The sequence below is a fragment of the Typopeltis vanoorti genome, chromosome 3, assembly GCF_054136105.1.
Source record: "Typopeltis vanoorti isolate ZY-2024b chromosome 3, IOZ_Tvanoo_1.0, whole genome shotgun sequence".
Taxonomy (NCBI): Eukaryota; Metazoa; Arthropoda; class Arachnida; order Uropygi; family Thelyphonidae; genus Typopeltis; species Typopeltis vanoorti.
Window position 1 is genome coordinate 112,284,673 of NC_143551.1, and position 24,073 is coordinate 112,308,745.

At 35.0% G+C, this 24,073-nt stretch overlaps 1 protein-coding gene across 1 annotated transcript in view; it reads right to left on the minus strand.

Moving 5' to 3' along the window:
* LOC150108472 (sorting nexin-6-like) overlaps nucleotides 1–24,073 on the minus strand; it is a 285,148-nt gene that overhangs the window by 153,774 nt on the left and 107,301 nt on the right. Inside the window, exon 7 of the mRNA XM_090390474.1 lies at nucleotides 3,191–3,265. Within this exon, the coding sequence (XP_090246600.1) occupies nucleotides 3,191–3,265 (75 nt within the window). The remainder of the gene's footprint in view (nucleotides 1–3,190; nucleotides 3,266–24,073) is intronic.

The following is a 24,073-nucleotide window of genomic DNA, read 5'->3' on the forward strand; positions in this document are numbered from 1 at the left end:
TGTCCAGTTCCCCATTCTCATATTTGCCCACATTACTCTACTTGAGACTGACTGCCATTCAAGACGATTAGCCTTGTATTTTGTGTTGAATACTATGGCTACTCCTTCTTTTCCTTGATTGTCATTGCCTGAATATAACATTTTGTATTTAATGCAAAGAAAGATCTCACCAGTTTTTATCTCTTTTGTTTTAGTCACCCCTATTATGTCAATCTGGTACTTATCTAATTCCTCAGCTAGCTCCATTTCTTTGCCATTCAGACTTCTTACATTGATAGTACCGATCTTTAACTCTGGTGATGTTGAGTTGGGGTTTGTTTTCAGATTTGTTCCAGTAGCTGACTTTTCGCTGTTCGCCCTGGTGAAAACAACGGGGGTCTTGTTTAACCGGGCGACGCCCCAGCCGGCATGAAATTTTGTCATGTTGTACCATCATTTTTTATTTTGGTTTAACCAATAAGAATACAATTTGGTCGGCTAAATTCCAAATTGCCAGTCCATTCTCGTTCGTTCAGTATCCAAGTAGATACCCAACAGGGTGCACCACGAGAAGGTGAGGATTGGACATTAGGTCAGAAGCCCTGGTCGGTTCTCCGCATTCCTTTAAAGGCTATGTGGAAGTCGCCTCTCAGTTATACAGCTTTGACCCTTAAGCACCCCTTGGTAAGAATTTATTGTTTGTGAGAAATAAGTTTCTGTTATATTAGTTATTCAGTATGGTAATTATGTACTCTGTATCATTCAAACTGTCATGTGATGTAAGAATTGCAATAACGGCAGATGTGTGTGTGTGAGAGAGAGACATGATTTCGCTGTGAATCTCGGGAACGGACATGTGCATTGGCTGTGGAAAAAGATTTGTATAAGAGCTGTTGTTTGTTAAGAGTTGAGAGTTCGGGAAGGTAAAGACATCATCGCTCGGAAACAAGAAGAGGCATGCAGGAGCAGAGCCAGACAAGTCAGTTACTTTATGCATTATGTTTAAATAATGTTAGAGAACTTTTTATGAAAAACCTTCCAAAGATAAGGAGCTGTACAACAAATGTATGCTGATTTAAAGGCAAGTGATAAATATTTCTCAGAAGAATTCGGAATCTGCTATGAAAGCTCAGGAAATTGGAATTGCATTTGGATTGCTCAAGTAATATATTCATGTTTGTTTATAATATATTGCTTTTGTTTGTGAGACTTTCTTTATGTCTATTTCAGATGGTGTTAAAGGAAGCTAATATATTGCCAAGTGAGGTTATGCATGTCGAACTGAATGTTAAACTTTATTGGTAGAATTATTTTGTACTTGTTTCTAAAATTTGAATAGAATATGAGAGAGATTTGTTTGAGTTCATTAATATTAAACTTGAAAATTGGTTATAAAATTTTCTTGTGATTACTATCACTTGTATATAAATTAATGGTTAAAATAATTTTTTATTTTTAATACAGTGATACCTCGGCTAACGTAGATAATTCATTCCGGAATCACATTCATTAGCCAAAACACGATTTCCTGTAGGTTTCTATAGAAAATCATTTAATTCGTTCTGGATGCTGCCTGCTATTTAAAGATAAGTTTTATAAAATAGTAAAAAGCACACTATAAAAGGGCAAAAACTCACCAAAGACTGAGATGAACAGCTACCCAATTAGATGAAGGAGAATTGAAAGTAGAATGAAAAACTGACGATCTTTACACTATTATATACACTTTATTAAACTGAAAATATGTACACAACGTTTTTACTATTCTTCTTCCAAATTTTCAAAGTTTATTCAAGGCAAGTCTCCTCTTCTTCAGTGTTGGCCTCTGTCTCTTTGCTAAAGGAAAAGTCAAAAATCTGTCCAAAGTTGATTGAACTTCTTTTTCGAGAATGTTTTTAAAGTGATTCAGACACTAGTCTTCAACTAGGGCACAAAGTCTGTTCATTTCAGCTTTGTTAGGCTGCCACTTTGTAGCCAAAGACTGAAACTCTTCCCAGTAGTGCAGCATTTTTTTAATGTTTTTAATGTCAAAAGGGAAGAATGCCTGTTGGCATTCTTCCCTTTTTATTGCTCTCCTACTCCTCCTCTGATGAACACTCTTTATCTTCCTTGTCTCTTTCCTGATTCAGTTACTTTTTCAACTCTTCAAGATCTTCTGTTGTCAGATCTTTTGAGTGTTTTTCAACTAATTAACACATACAGATGGAAAAGATAAGCTCTTGGAATGGCCAGACCGTTCATATTTGCTGTTTTATGTCAGTGCGCGATCCACTAAAATTGGATTCGTTATTCGGCTAACGAATATGGATTCATCAGCCGAATCCATATTCGTTAGCCTAGTCCGAAAAACAATGAAAAAATTTTTAGTTAGCCAAAAAATTCATTAGCAGGGTCACTCATTAGCCGAGGTATCACTGTATATATATAATTTATCGAGTTTCCTTATTTGCAGTACAACATATTGGCACTGAAGTCAATGCACTATCCCAGGATACAAATTTGGAATAATCTAACCAACAAAAGGTTAAATTTTAATATATTGTTATTTTACTCCACAATCATCTTTAATTATCGGTTGGACATAAAGGCGAGGGGGAAATAACACAGTTGGAGCAAAGAAAAGGCTCACGCAATTCTTAGAGTATATCAATTTCACATATTAAGATAATATCAAACAATTGGGCCAGTAAGTAACATGTGAAACAGAAGTATAATATGAAATAAATATACTATACTATAAAATATAACAAATGGCACAGTTGACAGGATATAGGATATATGTGAGAAAGTGAGCACTATAATAATAAATAAAAACATAAATTTTTGTTTTCATTTACCATTACAGCCACTCTGAACTTGTTGACAACACTTTAGACACTCATCACAGGATACGCTAGAAGGCCACTATATCACACACGCAAATATGAGGGTCTATTTCTGGAATCAGCCTCACCCCTAAGAAGCTTTCCAAACCTCAACAAGTTTATGCAAATGAAACTGTCCTCAAAATTTAGGAAGAACTCATCTTCAGCCCAATTGCCAATACCACCCAATTTAGCCCAGATGTGTGTGGTGGTGGTGGGGGGGGGATGCAATTAGGACTCTAATCCCAACTATGGTTGCCATTCTTCAGCCTCGTTCACCAGTGTTAGTGCTAGTCAATTCTAAACTATAAATATAAAAAAAGGCATTATAAAAATTTCAAGCATACCTCACTAGCTTCCTTCATATACTGTCCATATTTTGTTACCCAGTCTCTTTCCTTTTGAAAAAACTCCTCACAATCCTGAAAATTATTTTTAAGTATTATTTGCATATTACTTACATTAACAAAATTATTGCACAGTTGCTATATTATTAAATGAAAGTATCAACTTTGTAAATTCATTACAATAACATATACATAAAAATCATTATTAACCACACACCCGTCATCTACACTCTACATAATCTATCATCCACACCATGATGTGCAATGATCATTAAAAAATCATTAAAGTGGAAAATGATCAAGTGTGAATCCATGGTCTATATATTACTTTATCTTTTTTTTTCTAAATAAGTAAGTATATAGAAAGCAAAAAATGGGAACAGTATTTGGATATATAGCGCAGAAAGATCTAGATTTCTCATTCTTCATCTTTCTTCATGGAAGAAAGATAAAGAATGAGAAAGTGGGCACTGAAAAAAAATACAAGAAAAGTGCAAGAGCAAGAAAAAGTGAGATGAAAATGAAAGTGGAAGGGCATGTCATAAGGAAAGACTGGAGAGAATGTCAACACAAGTGATAGAAGTGTGGATAAAGGTAGCAGGTCTCTTTCCTTTTGATGCTGCATTTACTAGAGTGTGCAAGAAAGAAACAGAATTGAGAACGAAAGTGGAGTATACAAGATTCATAGAGAATTAATGACACCAGAGAGATGATGAATATGTAAAGTGGCATCAGAAAGTTGGAAAGAGACTGGGGAGATGGGGGGGGGGGGGGAAAGAGAGAGTCAGAAAAAAAAGGTGAATAAAGAATAAGGTCAGTAGAGGACCACCTTTTAGTCCTCTATCTGATCTCAAGTTACGAAAATGTATCACAGTACTGTATGGTAATTCTGTGGTGAGGAATTTAGGATATGAATGAGTGAAGCAGATTTGTGAACAGAGAGACATTCCAGAACATAGATGAGATAACTGAGAGGAATGAAAGAGTGCAGGAAATGGCTTAGCATTTGTAACAAATGACTTCCAAGGCAGTTTAAGTAAAGGTGCATGAGACTTGTGTTGTTATGTCGCAATGAGAGAAAGACGCAGAATGGTTAGCCTGCTATCTAGATAGGGTGTTGAATGATGATTGTGAAGAGATGTAGGAAGAAAGGAATGAAAAAATAGATGCTTAAGAAAGACATTTGAGAGATGAAAACTATGATAGAGTAAGAATAACTGCAAATGAAAGATTGCTGGGGAGGGGGTGTTAAATCATGGAAATGGGAGACTGAAATAATAACAGTGTTATTACAAATTATTAGGAATAAGGGAGAGGAGTTTGTAGAAGTGACAGAGCAAGCTGTATCTATGATTACAGGCAAAAGCGATTTGCAGTCAACAACAGGAAAAGAATAACTGTTAGTATTTTCAGTAAGGATAGAAAAGAAAGAGGAAAAGGAGTACTCTTAATGATATCAGATGAACTGAATCCTGTCAGAGAAGTAATCCAGGAGGTCACAGTGTCAAAACTAACTGAGAATGTATGGAATGAATTTTAAGTAAACAATACTAGTAGGTTGCTACTATGGGCCTAGGAATGTATGGAATGAATTTTAAGTAAACAATACTAGTAGGTTGCTACTATGGGCCTAGGAATGTATGGAGAAAGAGACAAAGATGGCTAGGCAGATAAGGTTAGCAGATAACCAGAGGGCCATTATAAGAAATTTATACTATGGCTACACAGACTAGAAAATATGTATTGAATAGCAAGATTATTCAGTTTCTCAAGTTACTTAGGGCCACATAATATAGCATGTGACAGAAGAAACGAGAAGGATAACAAGTGGCTGACTTGATGACAACATTGTTGCATGGATGCTGTGTTTACTATTACGTCATGTAGTTCCAAAATGGGAGGTAGCCTAATGGTATATGCTCTATGAGAAGGAAAGATATAAGGTACCACAAAGCAGGAGATTATGACAGGGTAAGGAAGCAGTATCAGATCAAGCCTCATTAACAGTGCCTGGAAGTTGGTTTAAGATGATTTGAAAACAACTATGCCATACCACATTCCAACAGGTAGCTTTTTTGTTGTCGTTTTGTTTTGTGTGTGTATGTGTGGAGGAAATATCAGAAGAAAAGCTTAGGCAGTTGCATTAGAGTATAAAAGAAAAAAGAAAGTGTGGCAGAGATGCAGAAAAAAAAAATTAAAGAACCTAAAGTAAAATATATCACAAGCAACTCTCAGAAACATTAGGGGTATTTCAACGGCCAATAAAAGGAAGAGTGACTATGGAAGAATAATTCAGACTGATGAAGATGGTGATAGGATGACAGGATCTATTTTATGTTTGGAGATAGGAGGATAATATTGAATGCAAGAGTAAGGAAAGACAGGGAGACTGGAAGTTATGATATCAAGTAAGCCTCAATAATGCAATGAATGTGAAATAGAATGAAATGCAATGGAAATGATGAGTGGAACCTGGTACCATTCCATAAAAGAGTTCCTAAACATTGGTAGCGAATTATCGTCATCATCAAATTCCTGTCATGTACCCTCAAGGGGTGTACAGGATATGATAGTACTACATGAAAAAAAATTTACATCATTACTAACTTCCTATCTACAATTTTCCTCCAAATCAGTCTGTTACTTGTCAAGACTCCAACATTATCAGATCTTATATTTCTATCGTCTAAGGCACTTTGTACCGTATCAATCCACCTATATCTTGCTCTTCCTCTGGGTCGTTTTGCTGCCAACCTGGCAGAGAACAATTGTTTTGCTAATCTTTCCTCTCCCATTCTGTTTAAGTGACCATACCACCTGAGATTAGCTCTGCTAACGCATTCCTGGATGCTGACAATGTAAAGTTCTTTCCTAATACCCTCGTTTTTCATATGATATTGCCATTGATGTCATCTGTTCACACCTATAATCTTTCTTAGGACTCTGATATCTATGGTCTCTAGTCTTTGGTCAAGTGTTTTACTTCTGACCCAGCTCTCAGATCCATAAATTAAAACTGGTTTGAACACTGTCTTGTATACAGCTAATTTAGTGTTCCGACTAATTTCTCTCTTATTCCATATGAATTTATTCAATTGACTTCATACCATACCAGCTTTGCTGATTCTGTTGTCTATTTCTATATTTAATTTACCATCTTCATTAAAAATCGTGCCTAAATAGCTGAAATGTTTTACTTGTTCCACAGGTTCTCCATTCACAACACAGTTGACATTTTCAATGATTCTGCCTATTTTCATTGTCTTTGTCTTTTTATTGCTGACCTTCATACCATATCTATTACAACAGTTATTCAATTTACTCAGAGAATCTCGCAGACTTGTAGCAGATTTATTCAGAAGTATAACATCATCCGCATAAAGCAAAGAGCTGACATTAACATCTCAAATTTTTATAGCAAGTTTAATACCACTTTCCTTCATAATTTGATCCATATAGATAACGAATAACAGAGGGGATAAATGTATAATCTTTGTCTGACACCAGATTTAACATTAAACCACCTTCCTGTACTTCCTTCAATTCTAACTGCTGACTTACAACTCAAATAAAGACTAAGTATTGCTTGATATAATGCCCCATCGACACCATATAACTGTAGCATATTGAATAGCTTTTCTCTTGGCACCTTGTCATACCTTTTCCAAATCGACAAAACTTAAATACAGATCTTTGTTATATTCCCATGCTTTCTCAACTGTTGTAAAGTGAAGATCTGATCCTGATAGCCTCTATTTGGCCTGAATCCAGCTTGTTCTTCACCAAGCTTTTCTTCCACAATTCTTCTCAACCGTTTCAAGCATACTTACATAGATCTTGCCAGGAACACTCAGTAGGGAAATACCTCTGTAATTCTCACATTCAGTTTTATTTCCCTTTTTATATATGGGTAATATGAGAGCTCTACTCCAATCATCAGGAATTCATTCCTCTGTCCAGGCTTTCTGAACTATGCAGTGCAGCCACTGTAAGACTCTTATACCACCATACTTCAGCACATTTCTCGTCGAATATCATCTACTCCTACTGCCTTTTCACATTTCAAGCCTTTGATGGCTTTTTCTACCTCAAGTATGGATATGTATTCCTGACTGCATGCCTGGTCAGTGTTTTTACCACTGTGCTGTCATCACTGCTTGTTTCATTTAGCAGATTTTCAAAGTAATGACTCCATACTTGAAGGATATCTTTTTCTCCCATTTTCATCCTGCCTTTATCATCTCTAACTCCTTTTACAGCACTCTTTCCTTCATTTCTAAGCTTCTTCAACAACCTCCAGAATATTTTGCCACCTTTTTGATATTTATTTTCTATATTCTTGCCAAAGTCCTCCCATGACTTTTGCTTAGCTAGTTTTACACAGTGTTTAGCATTTTTGCATTCTGTATTCTCTAAGAGCATAAGCTGACTTATTTGCCCGGAACATTTGATATGCTTTCTTCTTTTCCTTCACTGCCTCTTTAACTTCCTGTGTCCACCAGGGAGTTCTGATTTTTTTATCCTTGCAAGCAACCTCAACACATGCCTCTCTGGCAGAATCAATCAATGTTTTCTTCAGAGTTTGCCACTGAATCTCCAAGGTTTCGTTCCTGTTCTCAAACTCTTTCATTTTTTCTTCAATAATCTCTGTGTATTTTAGTCTACAGTTCACATCTGAGAGCTACTCAACTTTTATTCGCTTTAAAACTTTCTTACATGTTATTCTTTTCAATATGAAATTCAGTTTTATCCTCCTCAAGACTAAATAGTGATCACTTCCAATTTCAAATCCTCTATACACTCTGGTGTCCTGCACCAGGGAGAAAACATCACTATCAACAATAACATAATCAATGAGACTTTTCTTATTCCTTGCCTCTTCTCTCCATCTGAATTTGTGCACATTTTTATGTTGGAACATGGTGTTAGTAATAACCAGTCCATGTCCAGAGCAGAAATCCAACAGATATTTGCCATTATTATTAGCTTTGCTCTTTTCTCCAAATTTTCCCAAAATATTTTTGTATGTGTGACAATTATTTCCTACTCTACTATTTAGATCCCCAACAAGGACCAACTTTTCCTTCTTCATTGTGTCAGTTGCTTTTTCTAAAGCCTCAAAAAATTCCTCCACTTCTACCTTAGTAGAACCTTCTGTGGGACCATAGGCACAAATAATTCTCATCGTCCAGTTCCCCATTCTCATATTTGCCCACATCACTCTACTTGAGACTGCCTGCCATTCAAGAAGATTAGCCTCGTATTTTGTGTTGAATATTATGGCTACTCCTTCTTTTCCTTGATTGTCATTGCCTGAATAATACATTTCGTATTTATTGTTCAGAAAGATCTCACCAGTTTTTATCTCTTTTGTTTTAGTCACCCCTATTATGTCAATCTGGTACTTATCTAATTCCTCAGCTAACTCCATTTCTTTGCCATTCAGGCTTCTTATGTTGATAGTACCAATCTTTAACTCTGGTGATGTTGAGTTGGGGTGTGTTTTCAGATTTGTTCCAGTAGCTGACTTTTCGCTGTTCGACCTGGTTCCCTGCCGAAAACAACGGGGGCCTTGTTTAACCGGGCGACACCCCAGCCGGCATGAAATTTTATCATGTTGTACCATCATTTTTTATTTTGGTTTAACCAATAAGAATACAATTTGGTTGGCTATATCCCAAATTGCTAGCCCATCCTCATTCATTCAGTATCCAAGTAGATACCCAACAGGGTGCACCATGAGAAGGTGAGGATTGGACATTAGGTCAGAAGCCCTGGTCGGTTCGCCGCAATTCTTCAAAGGCTATGTGAAGGTCTCCTCTTAGTTATTGACTGTATTACTATGAGAGTTTAATGGGTTATCACAATGCAACAGATAAAAGTAAATACTTAAACACTTTATTAATATGTCACCTCAGTTAAATGAGGCATTCTCAAGACTGAAGCAAACTGTAATCACAAAGGTATGAAATGCAGAAACAAGTAAAAAATTAACATATTCAAGCTAGTATATCTTAACGTCCTGACTGCAAAAAGGGGTAAGTGGTTTGGTTGTTACTTTAGATATAGGATGACAGTCTACAAAGGGAGAATGTTAGGATATTGGTTCCGTTTCAGTTACAATTTTAATTGTTTCTCATGATTTTGTTTAGCATTTGTGCATGTCACAGTTATAATTTGTCTGAAGATGCTGGGTAGAAAACTAGCAAAATATAAGTTCAATAAATTCATTTATTTTTTCCTCTCTTGTTGGTATCATTTATACTGTGAAACATTATTAAATGATTATGCATATTCATATCACTGGCACAGTTGCATAACTCAGTCCCTCTTATGCTTAGATTCTCACCATTTCAACCATTATGATCTAGTTTACCTGATTCTCCAAACTAGGTCTCATACCAATAAATAATTTCTTCCAACTCCTGATACCAAATGCATTCAGTTACAAGCTATCCTTCTTCTATAAATGGATTCATCCTTCAAACTCCCACACATCCAAAAACACACAACCATTCTTTCTGCGATAGACCTGTTTGCCGTCATAAGTCTTCTTAATTCAGTACAATTATTTCTTGTTAAAATACTAATGATTTTCACTTTCTCACTTTTTGCTCTTACTTCTTCTGGTAATTCTATCATATCCTCTCTCATATCACTAATTAAATCATTTGTTCCTACAAGAAGTACTATCTCTTTTACTTTTCTTTTTCTGTTTTTCAATTTGTTATATTTTTTTTTTAATCTTTGCATCTGCAAAAGTATACTAATATCAATAAAAGGCATGTTTTAAAATTGAATCTCCATAACAAATAACATATTTCTTTTTTATATTATACTCATCTGATTATCATTACTTAACAGCATACAGCTTCAGTGTGTTATTTTCTCTATATTTGCTGTAGACTGGCAGTATGTCTTTTCTATACTCCTCTAAACATTTCTTGACATTTTGTAATTCCTACATTTTCTGCCTAATAATTTGCTTTCATGTTCAGATTACAAAAGTTAATTCATCTTCATATGAGATTTAAAATGCTGCTACTGCTCTATTCTTGTGCATTTCTGGCACCATATTATGGCATCATTGGACTTCATTGGGAAAGTGATTTTTTATCCTAGATTTTGTTCCACGATTTCAAGGGTCATTAACTTGAATGCTCCTTGACTTTTTGTAATTTTCGCATTGTCTGTATAATAATTTTCTTTAATGGTGAGATAACAAAATTAATTTATTTTTAATATCGTAAAGTTTCTTTTTGGTGGGACAAACCTTGTTCTCAAATTCACTATTCTCACTTTAGCATTACTTTTTGTCGCTGCTCTATTCTTGTGCTTTTCACTATATCTCCCATGCAGAGTGAAACATAACCCAAATTGAATGCAGATGATAAATAGTCAAGCATCAAGGATTCCCAACAGTGTATCGCAATCAATGAACATGCATAAATGTGGCAATCTTAGCGACTGTAATCATGGATGTATTATCACTGCAAGACAGGTCATTCTATTGCTCAAGTGGTAGAACCCTAGGGTTCTCAAGGGCAACCATATCAAGAGTCTATTGCACGTATACCATCAATGTACATACCAGCACCTAGAGAGTAAGTGGTGGCTTACCATGTGCCATTGATGACCAGGGTCAATGTAGACTTCCAAACTTGTACACACAAACTGCAAGCCAACGGTGGCACAAATCACATCCTGTCTCAATGTCAGAGGTCCAAGCAGCATCAGCGAGCAAACAGTATGGCATACCCTGCATACCTTGGGCTATGGAAGCTGACGCCCTAATTGTGTACCACTGTTGACAGCTCGTCATCGGGCTTTGCACTTTGCCTGGTGTTGAGACCATCAAAACTGGATCTCTGCAGAGCAGTGAGAGTCATGTGGTATGATGAATCCCACTGTTAGCTGTACTGAGCTGATGGGAGGGTGCAGGTGTGGTGTCAACAGCATGAGACCATGGCCCTGTTGTGCCAGGTCAGCTCTGTTCAAGGAGATGGTGGCTCTGTGATGGTTTGGGAGCCTTCTCGTGTGACACATTAGGTCACTTAGTGCACCTGGAGAGGGCCTTAAATACTGCAAGCTACCAGAATGTGCTGGCTGATCACTTGCATACTTTCATGGCCTTCGCACATCCTGCAGTTGATGGTCTGTTTCAGCAGGACAATACACCACCCCCACTGGGTGGCAACTGCCAGGCATGGTTCAAGGAACACTCATCTGAGTTTGGGACCATCCAATAGCTCCCAAGGTCCCTAGATATTTAAATCCGATTGAATCTCTCTCTGGGATGCTGTAGAGCGAGACATCAGATTCCCGTATCCAGGACCAATGTCTAAGGTGCAGTTGTGAAAAATGCTGAATCAGACATGGCTGGAAGTAACGCTGGCATCTGGTGGAATCAATGCCTTGGAGAGTACAGGCTGTTATTCATGCTAGAGGAGGACCAACACACTATTAGGTAGGTATCTCTAATGTTTTGTCCATTGAGTGTAGTAATACAGTAACATACCATTTATCTGACCTTGCTGGGAAAGATATTTTGATCAGAGATCTGAAGGATTTTTAACTTGAAGGAATATTTTGTGTGTTGCAGGGAAGCACCACTTTTGGAATGTGAATGAATGTTGTTTTTTTGTGTTATTGTTAAATTAAAATATAATCAGTGAAGCATTTTAATTACAAAAGTTGCTGTTTTCCTGAACTGTTTATAACTCATTTCCTTTGAATCAAACAGAGAATTCTAACTCCTCTCCCATCCAAATAATAATAAAAAAATATTACACTAGTATCTATTTATTTTTCTTTTATTTATTTATTTTTTTGACCAGTCTGCTATGATAATTTCACTGAACTCATCTCTTAGCTGCTAAAGAGTGAGAGAAGAAAATAAAAAACTTTGCCAATAATTTTAAAGATAACTAAAATGATAAATTATGGTTAATGAATTGTGGGAGTATCTGGAAGTTGTAAGTTAGGATGAAACAACTTGTTCACCTTATTTTTGTGATATTTTCTATTTTTTTTTTTTGCTATTGCATCAAGTAATGTTACTCCCCCCCACACACACACAAGCTCTTCATATAAACAAATATGTTTTTTATTTGTTAAGCATACCACTTTTATAAAGCATCATGTAACTTCAAATTGGAAAACCGCACTTCCTTCAAACCACAGAAGAACTTGGTAATAATGAGCACCAGGAAACTGACAAAATTTCCTTGTTTTTAACAGTTACTCACTATAAGTGTTGGGTTATATCTAAATCCTATTTTATTAAATTTTCAATAACTGAATTAAAAAAAAGATTTTAAAAAAAAAAGAAATATGAGAGAAAAAAATAATATAATTACATACCTAGATACTATTTGTAGGAATATGCTTAAATAAACTATAAAATGTACTTAATATTAAACACAATTTATTTGTCCATAATTTTAAAAGCATACAGTTAATACTAAACAGAATTTATTTCTCCATAATTGAAAACAATTCTAATTAATAATAAATAGGATTTCAAATAGCCTTTTAATTTATGAATCTTAAAACTGTTGTCTGTTCTAAAGATTTCACTTTGATATTTCTCAAATGTCCTCTTAAAACACTCAATGAATATGCCTCAGTTCTTTTAAAAAAATTGACTAATGTGTCCATTGCAACTTGAACTTGGGAGATTATCTGCACTGACAGTGCAGACAATCTCCCAAGATCTTTTGATTCATTTTCATCAGGCCATATCATCATCACAGTCATCATCTTTATCCTCTTTGTTGAGCACAGCATTATCTATGATGTCATTCCCTGTAGAAAGATCACTAGTTAACAAGTTATCAACTTGGACAAATTCATCAATGTCATTATTAAAACCTAGACTGTTGTTACATAGCAACCATTCAGATAATGATACACTGTTTTGTTTCTGTCATCTTCATTATTATTATTTACAGCATCTCCATGGAGTTTTGAGAGTCATTGCAGGAGACCCAAATCAACCATCATACCCTTCCTTGAATCCAATCACCGTCAGGGAATTCACAACCAATTCCGGCAATCCATTCTGCTCACTCACCACTCTACATACAAAAAATCCAGTCCTCACATCCCTACAAATGACAAGCTTATATAACTTCCACAGACGGCCCCTAATTCTCTGGCTATTTGTCATACATTGAAAAATTTCACTTGCATCGATTTTATAAAACCCCTTTAATATCTTAAAAGTTTCTATCATGTTCCCTCTTTTTCTGGCTATCAACTAAACATTGTAACCCACAAACCTTCAAACCTATCCTTGTAGGGAGTATTCCACAGAGCTGTCACCATCTTGGTCACTCATCTGTGAATCTTTTTGACCATGTCCTTTCCCAAAAGAAACAAAGTTGACCAAATCTACCGAATCATAGCCTTATAAAGAGGGATAATTACTTCCTTATCTTTACTTGTTAATGTGTTTTTCAACATCAAAGTAATTAGTTGAGCTATTTTACCAACTTTTGCAATTTTGAAATTTTACCAACTTCTGCAAACCAATACAATCAATATGATAAACCATATACAACCTTTTCAACATGAATAGCATAACCTTACATTTTTACAATATTAAACTTTACAATATTTACAATATTGTGGACAATCATTATCCTTTGTCCACAATGCCAATTCATTGAAATCATCCTGCAGGATATCTACATCACCTATATCAACTATTGCTCTCCCCAGTTTTGCATCGTTCAATGCAAAAAATTGAATATCCTCCTATTAAATCTTTCCCTACGTCATTCATATACAAATGAAAGAGTAGTGGCCCTAGTACCAAACCCTGAGGTACTCCACTAGTCATGATCATTCTTCTAGACTCCACTCCACTCCACCTTATACTACTCTCTGGTGTCCATTAGCCATTCCCTCTATCCATACTTCTAGCCTCACATTTATTCCCATCCTCTCCGGGTTTTGTAATAGTTTTCCATGTGGTATTCTGACAAATACCTTGGCAAAATTGAGCAGTATCATGGTGTACCCATTACCTTTATCCAATTCTGCTATCACTTTATTATTAAATGTGAATAAGCTAGTAAGACAGGACCTACCCTTTACAAAGCCATGCTGCCCACTATAGAGTATTGCATCCCTATCCACCCACTATAGTATTTTACCTTTCGCCAACTTTTCCAATACTTTAACAACCACTCCTGATATATTAATTGGTCTATAGTTTGCTATCTCTGTCTTGGAGCCACCTTTATGCAATGGTACTATCATACCCTCTTTTCCACTCCCTTGGAACCCTGCCAGAGCTGAGATGTAGTTTAAATAACTTCGTCAGAGGCAATGCCAATTCTCTTGCACTTCATATAGTACACGGGCTGATATGCCATCCAGTCCCACTGCTGTGTTCACATTCATATTTTTTAATATGCTGAACACCTCCTGTTCATCTGCCTCAATGTTGATATGCATCCCTGTAACATCAGTAACTGTAAAATCACATCCTGGATGATACACCTTTGCAAAATGATCAATCAGCAACTCAACTATTTCTTTTGTTTCAGTCACCTTCCTACCATGAGCATTATTTAATGCCATTCTACCATAGTCATTTTTCCTCTTACTTGCTACATAATGAAAACACTCTTTTTGGTTTACTTTGGCCTGTTTGGCTAATACTCTCTCATAGTCTGATTTGGCCTTCCTTACCACACTAGTCACCCTTCTCGCTTGCACTTTGTACTGCTCATGAGTATGCTGATCACTTTTTTCTTTATATTTCCTCCATAGTGTGGAGGAAATATAAAGAAATCTTTTTTTTTTCAGCTCTTGCTTTATGTCCCTACTCATCCACTTAATTCCAACTTGGTTTATCCTTCTGACCTTGGGTATGCAGTCTGATACTGCTACTCTCAAGCAATCTCTGACCACTTGTCATGCACTACTGACATTCTTTCCTTGTATCTTCAGCTATGAATGAAATTTTATTTGAATTTAATTTTGATTTCTTGAAGCAATTGGATATGGTTGTTGAAATAACACTGTTACGAACATCATTCAGGATGATATAAATGTATATCATTCGATATCAATATATATACTCATTAAATCTCTGTTCACTTTGACTGAGTTGATGTAGAACTAGAAATATTTCATAAAATCCTTTCAAGTTCTTGATTACACTCATGTCCATTGGTTGAAAAACTGATGTTGCATTGGGAGCAGAAACACTGTCTTACTGTTGGACAAATTTTGAGTTCAGGATAGTTATCAACTAATAATAAAATATTTTTTCTTCTTTCTGAATAGCCCTTTATTCCAATCACGTAAGTACTGGCCAAAAAATATCTGAAGTCATCTAACCTTTTTGATGATGATGATGAATTAAACCCTGAGCTATAGTATTCAACACTAAATATCAGGATAATCTCCTTGAATGGCAGGAAATAAAAGTAGAGTGAAGTAGATGAATATCAGAATGGGGAACTGGACAATGAAACTTATTTGTGCTTATGGTCACAGGCCAAGGAAGAAATGGAGATTTTTTGAGATATTAGAGAAGGCAGCTGGCACAATGAAAAAAGGAAAAGTTGGTCCTTGTTGGGGATCTAAACAGCAGAGTAAGAAATGATTACCAGACAAAGAAATGTTTGGGAAAATTTGGAGAAAAAGTGCAAAGCTAATAAAAATGATAAATTTCTGCTGGATTTCTGTTCAGAACATGGATTAGTTATACTAACACTATGCTCCAACATAAAATTGTGCACAAATTCACATAGAAAGAAGATGCAAGAAATAAGAAGAAGTCTTATTGGCTAAGTTATAGTTAATAGCAATGTTTTCCCACTAGTTCAGGAAACAAACAGTATACAGAGGATCTGAAATAGGAAGTGATCACAAGTTAGTTTTGGGCAGGATAAAAAGAAGAATGAGAGAAGAAAGATTAGCAAAACAAGTGTTCTTTGCCAGGTTAGCAGGAAACAGACCCAGAGGAACACCAAGAGGTAGATGGATTGATACAGTAAAAAGTGCCTTAAAAGACAGAAATATGAGATCTCATAATGTTGCAGTCCTGACAGATAAGATTAAATTGGAGGAAAACTGTTGATTGAAAGTTAGTAATGGTCTAACTTTTTCATGTAGTACTATCATAATTATCCTGTACACTCCCTGAGGATACATATCAGGAATTTGATGACGATGAAACCGTGATTTTACTAAGAGAGTGCTAAGTCTGTTCAAATCGAATCAAGAATATAGCAACTGGCATCAAAATTTCCATCTTCCCCTTTACACTTAAAATAGTTGTATTCAAATTACTAGTTGTTAACTACATATCATCGCTAATAACACAGCAAGCTTGTGCTCCCAGTGTTGAGATAATGCTCAAGTTTTGAAGTTTATAATGGAATAAGGAGGCATGGAGGTCTCCACCAGCATGAGCTGCCTTCCTGTAGATAGATTTTTTTTTTTATTTGACAGACAATTTGGTCAGTATTAAATCTAAGAAAGGGAGCTTCAGGTATAAGAAAGCATAACTAACTCTTGAACTTTAGTTAACTCCATCTCATCATTAATTAGATGACAAGCTTGTCATCTAATTAATGATGAGATGGAGTTAACTACAGAACTTCAATTTCTGACAAAACATTCCTGCAACCAGCCAACAAACTCAATGCACTTCAGAGCAAAGGAAGTTAAAAAGTTTTATTTTTCTTCCATACACTGAATTATTTGGTCATGCTAGCCAGAATTCTTAAGGAGTACAAAATAAAAACATCGTTCACCCATTTCATTAGAATATAAAATTCTTACTTCAATCCATTTAGCCTAAACATGGTCTCTGAAATACCCTGGAGTTGCCTGCCAATTGTCTAACTTCCAGACTCCATATAATAATAATAATAATATTATTATTATTATTATTATTATCATCATTGCAGAAGACAGACAGAGAAATCTACTGAGCAATACACTGAAGCACATAATCCAAGACATAGAATACTAGAGATTTGAGGCTGCAATATTAAAACACAGCTAATCTCAGCTAATCTGTATGATGTCCCAACAAGATATCAAGTTATTTGGAATGCATCAGAAATTTTCCACTGCTGTTAATAAATCTGGGAATCTGCTGGTATCATGCATATCACTGTGCATTTATATATGAATCCTAACATTAATCCATATGAATATTTCCGAGGTATGCTCCACGTACTATGTAAAAAGTAAACATGCACATCTGCATAACAACAGATACCATGAACACACACAACTTTGAACAACCAAAATCCTACATAATAGTAGAGTGAAAATGATCAATCTGTTATATGCATTCTAGTTTATTTGACATGCTCACAGGATATGAGCTATTTCCCACCCACAACTTATCTTAAGTAAATACAGAACGAGATGAACACATATTTCAGGTACACCTCAACAACTACTGTTTTTATGTCTCAATCCACTGCATTTTTCTAAGGGAATAATAACCTGTTGTTCATCTGCACTAGAAAATTGTACAAACCGTGACTGATTTATTTTTAAGATTAAGGTGGTACACCTTTGGCAAATCGCATAAATAAATATGACCTCTCCATTGCTTCTGCCTTAGTATCACCACTTCTGGGTCTGGCTCCCACTGACGAGACCTCAATAAAAGTTGAAGCCAGTCTGGTCTGGGTAGTGGCCCTTCCCTTAATGCATAGCATTATACATGTCTGCAAGGAGATGTGTTTTGCATTATGGGAGAATACTGAGACATGGAGTGATGAGAGCTTGGTGCACTTTTACTATGAGTTGCCTCAGTCCTGAAGACACTTCAGGTGCAAACTTTGTTTGCATACACTTGGATAAAGGATTAAACTAAATTTATTATAGTCTAACCAAGTGGAAAATAAACATCCAAGTAAAATATTTCAGTTATTTAGGCAGTTTTTAGTGAAGATGGCAAATTAAATTTGGAAACAGACAACAGAATAACAAAGCCAGTATGGGAAGCCACTTGAATAAATTTATATGGAATAAGAGAGAAATTATCCCAAATAGGAAAGAAGAAATATGTATACTGCTATACTATATATCTTGTATACTGCTACACTCTCTTGTAGCAGTATACAAGGGAGTGTTCAAATCAGCTTTAAGTTATAGATCTGAGAGTTGGATTTAAAATATAGCACTTGTAGAAATATAGAAAACACTGATATGAGAGTTCTGGGAAAATTAGGGTAATGAACAGATGGTAGCAATAGCAGCATCATATCAAAAATGAAGATATTAAAAAGAAACTTGACATTGTTGGCATTCAAGAATGACCATGTATTAAGGCTTAAGTGCTGGCAGGATATGTTGGTGATTTAATGGAGTATTAACAGCACTAAGAAAAAGCATCATTAACCACGCTACTGGCCAAGACGTCTACAGACGTCAAGGTCATCATGGATGCGAAGTGCATATTAAAATTGTAATACCATTGATATTACATTGAAATATATGATGGATATGAAGCATATGAGGATGGGTATCTGATACATAATGGCCGATTAGGTGGTTAAAACTAACCAATACAGCCTACAATCTTGGTTCCAGTGGAACTTTTCTCTCTCTCAACAGAACTCAACCACATACACAACACTTTCCTAACCAATGGCTACAGTTCTTACAGAATTAAAAAATAATTAATTTGTCCCCAAATCCATGTCCATCTTTTCAGTAGGATTTCAGGAACGTCATCACCATCCCCTATGTTCGGGGTATATCTGAAAAACAAGTCAGGTTCCGGGAAAAACTACAACCTCTGCACATCTAAAAAACATGCTGCATCACAATAAATTTAACTGCTTTTGAAATCTGCATCTGCTCTGGAAATCAACCAAATTTAAATAAACATGGATGGATATAAGAAACTTCCCAGAATTTGGGAAACATTAATCCTCAGAGATCCTGAATTACAACCTTGACCTTTACAAATGCCCATTGAGCAGGGGTGTTCAACCCGTTGATCGCAGGGCAATTTTTGGTCGATCTCTTGTGTATTCCTCCTTACTTACAAATTTAATTAAAACTGAAAACATAATATTTTATAATAAATTTAGTTTAATCCTTTATCCAAGTGTGAGCACCACCTTACCACAGTCCTGAAGATACTTTCAGGCACAAACTTTGTTCGCTCACACTTGGATAAAGGATTAAACTAAATTTATTATACTCTAACCAAGTGAAAAATAAACTTTCAACATCTTTCTCTAAATCCAGAGTAATTTATTAAAAAAGGGTGGCACACCATTTGGCAACTTCTATAGGTAGAAATGACCTGCAAATGCTTCTGCCTGGTATCTCAGCTTGGGCCTGGCTCCCACTGAAGAAACCTCAATAAAGGTCGAAACTAGTCTGGGTAGTGGCCCTTCCCTTAATGCATAACATTAGACATATCCGCAAGGAAATGTGTTTTGCATTATAGGAGATACTGAGACAGAAGTGTTGGTATCTTGCTCCACCTTTGCAACGAGTTGCTCTGGTGTTGTACCACCTTACCACAGTCCTGAAGATACTTTCAGGCGCAAACCTTGTTTGCTTACACTTGGATAAAGGATTAAACTAATTTTATTATACTCTAACCAAGTGAAAAATAAACTTTCAACAACATAATATTTTATTTATCATTTTGTATTATTTTTAATTCGCTTGAAGTGTATTGCTATTGTTTATTTATTTTTCGTTAAAATTGTCAAATCAGTAATTTTCTTATAATTCCGGGTAAATGAATTCATTTGGATCAGTGGAAGTCAAACAGCGAGCCGAGTGAATACTATTATAAGCAAAGTGTAAAAACTCGATTGAAGCCTAAATATTCCAAAGCACATTACATCGATTTTTTACTTAGGTTAAGTCCTATGTGAATATTGTAAAAAAATAAACTTTGTTTGTCTTGGTATAGTTTGTATTAGATGTTTTTGTAAATAACTCTTTTGAAGCTAACTGTATATACTGCTTTAATAAGAATACGTTAGAGTGTTAAAAACAAAGGCGATGTTTTTGTCGCCGAAGCTGTACATGGGGGGGATTAGAAAGATTGCTATCAAAACCTGTATGTATGAGAAAGGCTTGTAGGTTCTAAGCGTATACATCTCCGAAGTCAGTCAGAAAGAGTTCAAACAACTTTTAGATGGCCGGCAATTTACAATCAAAAGAAAGCGGAAAAGAACAAAAGGCATGCTGAACTTGAAACTTAACATAAAAGACTCATACCGATTCTTTGGGGGTTGCCAAACTTCATGTGAGGTCTCAGAGGAGGCCTAATAAAAAGGGACTGAAGCAAGCAGAAGGGGTTCCAGTTCCAGAATTGCTGTCAGAGAGGAGGCCATCCGGTCCAGAGTCGCCATCAGAGACTGCCCAGATCCACGTTGCTTGAGAGAGGAGTTTCCTGCTTCCAGAAAGGAGCTTCTCAGTTCGAGACGTCGCTAGAGAGAGACTACTTCTAGGCCGCAGACAAGGTTTCAAATTGCAGAAAGGAAAAGTTTCCAGGCCAGGTTAATCTCAGACATTCACCAGTGTGTTGCATTTTCATTACAATTTGATGAATCAAAACTCTTCACTGATATTGCTCAGTTAATGGTATTTATTCGCATAGTATTTCAAGATATTCAAGTAAAGAAGAACTTTTGAAAATTATACCATTATTGGGAAGGCCTAGGGGAGAAGACATTTTTTTGGCATTTCATGAATTTGTGAAACAACACAAACTTCCGCTTTTAAAACTTGTGTCTATTACTACTGATGGTGCTCCTGCAATGATAGGAAATAAATCAGGCTTCATTTCATTATGTAAAAACGATGACAAATATCCAGATTTTTTAACGTACCACTGTATTATTCACCAACAAGTACTGTGTAGTAAAAGTACACAGTACTTTTCAATGTATTATTCACCAACAAGTTCTGTGTAGTAAAAGATTAAACATAAAAGATGTTTTGGATATTACATTTAAAATTGTAAATTCTGTTCGAGGAAAGCCCTGCAACAGCAGTTATTTAAATTACAGACAGATGATGATAGGGAACTTCTGTTGTACAATAATGTTTACTAGCTCAGCAGAAGTCAATTTTTAGAAAGATTTCTTGAATTAATTAACGATATAAAACATTTTCTTGATGAAAAAGGAGATATTTATCCACAATTGAGTGATAAAAGATGGTTGTTACACTTATCATTTTTAGTAGATTTCTGTATGAAATTAAGCAATTTAAATTTAGAGTTACAAGGTAGAGATAAAAATTTAATTGACACGTTAAGTTCAATAAAAACTTTCCAACAATACTTACTTTTATTAAACAAAAATATAAATGCCCATGAATTTAGACATCTCCCATATTTATTAAAATTTTTTGAACACAATCAAGAAATGCTTCGCTATGATTTAAAATAATTTATTCGTGAAACAGAATTAGCTGAGGAAGAAATAAATTCAAGATTTAAAGATTTTAATAAAACTGAAATGATTGTATCTTTTATCAATAATCCAGTTCAAGAAAACTTAAACTTGAACATCACAGAAATTTCAAATAAAATTAGTGGGCTGTTTGATATAAACCAAGCTGAAGTAGAACTTGAGATAATAAACATTCAGAATAGTTTACATTTAAAATCAATAAACAATGAAGTCATTTGGAAGTATGAATATGAAAAATTCCCAATATTAACTGATATTGCACGAAAAATTCTGCCGTGTTTCAGATCGACATACTTGTCAGAATCCCCTTTTTTAAATATGACCGTCATAAAAAATCAATTAAGAAACCAAATTACAAATAATCATTTGGGTGATTGTCTACAATTGACCACTTCTTCATATCAACTTGACTATGAAAATATTGCGAGGTCCAAACAATGCCAAATTTCACATCAACTTTTTTTTTTTTTTAATCCACCAGCATTTCCTGTAACTTATGAGTTTGTAATCAATCTGTTGTTTTTTCTAACTCTGGTTTTCCAAAATACAGAAATAAATATTTTATTCCAATATATTTGTTTTTTTTTTGTTGTATTAAAATAATTAAAAGTGATAAATAAATTTTTAAATTCACAAATGAAGTTTTTAGTTGTGTATTTTTTTTTAGTTATTTATTTGTGCGTAATCAGATATCAGGTTGGGAGAACGTGATCTATATAAGAGAGTAGATCACTGAATAACTTATATATAAGAGAGAAAATCTACAAATAACTTTTTATAGAAAAGTAGCTCACACAGTAAAAAAAGGTTGAGCACCACTGCCATAGAGGATACCCCACCTAGATAGGACTTGAGTCTTATATCCATATGTTTCATTTACTACTGTGCTGCCTTTGTGTATGTGTGTTATAAGTGCTAGTTTGAACTCCCTGAAGATGTCTTGGTGACTAAGATGAAGTACTGAAAGAAATAAAATAGTTCTTAATGTTTTCTTAGTGATTTAACACTCATTAAATCTCCAACATGACACTCAAGAATGTGTGAGCAGAACTAATGTGTGGAAAGGTTAGCAAAACAAGTGTTTGATATCAAGATGACAGGAAAGAGACCTAGAAAAATATCAAGATCTAGGTGGATTGATTCAGTCAGAATTGACTTAAAAGAATGAAATTTTAGATACAATAATAGTAGAGTGCTGACAAGAGTAACAGACTAATTTGGAATAAAATTGTTCATAAAATTATTAATAATAATGTAAATGTAATCATGTAGTGCTGTCATAGTAGCCTAGTTGACTGTCATAAACCAAGTATATAATTTCTTGATATCTTTAATTTATAGTTATAACCAAATGGAAAAACTTCCAACAACTATCTCAAATCCAAAGTATTTTAATAATAAGATCTAACACCTTTTGGCAACTCGTATATGAAAATATGACTGTCTCCCATCGATGAGACCTCAATAAAGATTGAAACCGTAATTGAATCATAATGTGAAGTTATCAACTTCACATTATGAGTTGTCTCAGTCCTGAAAATATTTCAGGTGCAAACTTTGTTTGCCTACTTCGATAAAGGATTAAAACAAGTATATAATTTCTTGGTATCTTTAATTTATAGTATAACCAAGTGGAAAAACTTCTGATATATATTTTTATGATAAACACTATTAACAGTATTATACATGCAGAATGAAAGCCAACTAGAGTGACTGTCCTAATATCTTTCATTTATAAGATGAACTTGGTGTTTCAGACCCCAACAGTAATCAGCTAACATAGTACGACTCCACTTCCCCTTATACCTGTCTTCCATCCTCATAATCTGCTGATGAAATCTCGTGCAATGTTCATCACTTATGAACCTGAGATTTTCTGGGAAAAAGTCTACATTTAAGTTCAGAAAAAGTATTTTTGGCTGTCGTTGCCCAAAACGTTTTCTGCAAGTAACTTAAAATTGCCATTGATGCCATCTGTTCATGTCTCTAATCTTTCTCAGGAATCTCATATCTGCAGTCTCTAGTCTTTGGTCAAGTGTTTTACTTCTGACCCATCTCTCAGATCCATAAATTAAAACTGGTTTGAACACTGTCTTGTATACAGCTAATTTAGTGTTCTGACTAATTCCTCCCTTATTCCATATGAATTTATTCAATTGACTTCCTACCATACCAGCTTTGTTGATTCTGTTATCTATTTCCATATTTAATTTACCATCTTCACTAAAAATCATGCTGAGTAGCTAAAATTTCACTTGTTCTATAGGTTCTCCATTCACAATGCAGTTGATATTTTTAGTGCTTCTGCCTATTTTCATTGTCTTTGTCTTTTTATTGATGACCTTCATATCATATCCATTACAACAATCATTCAATTTAGCCAGGGAATCATGCAGACTTGTAGCAGATTTATTTAGAAGTATAACATCGTCCTCATAAA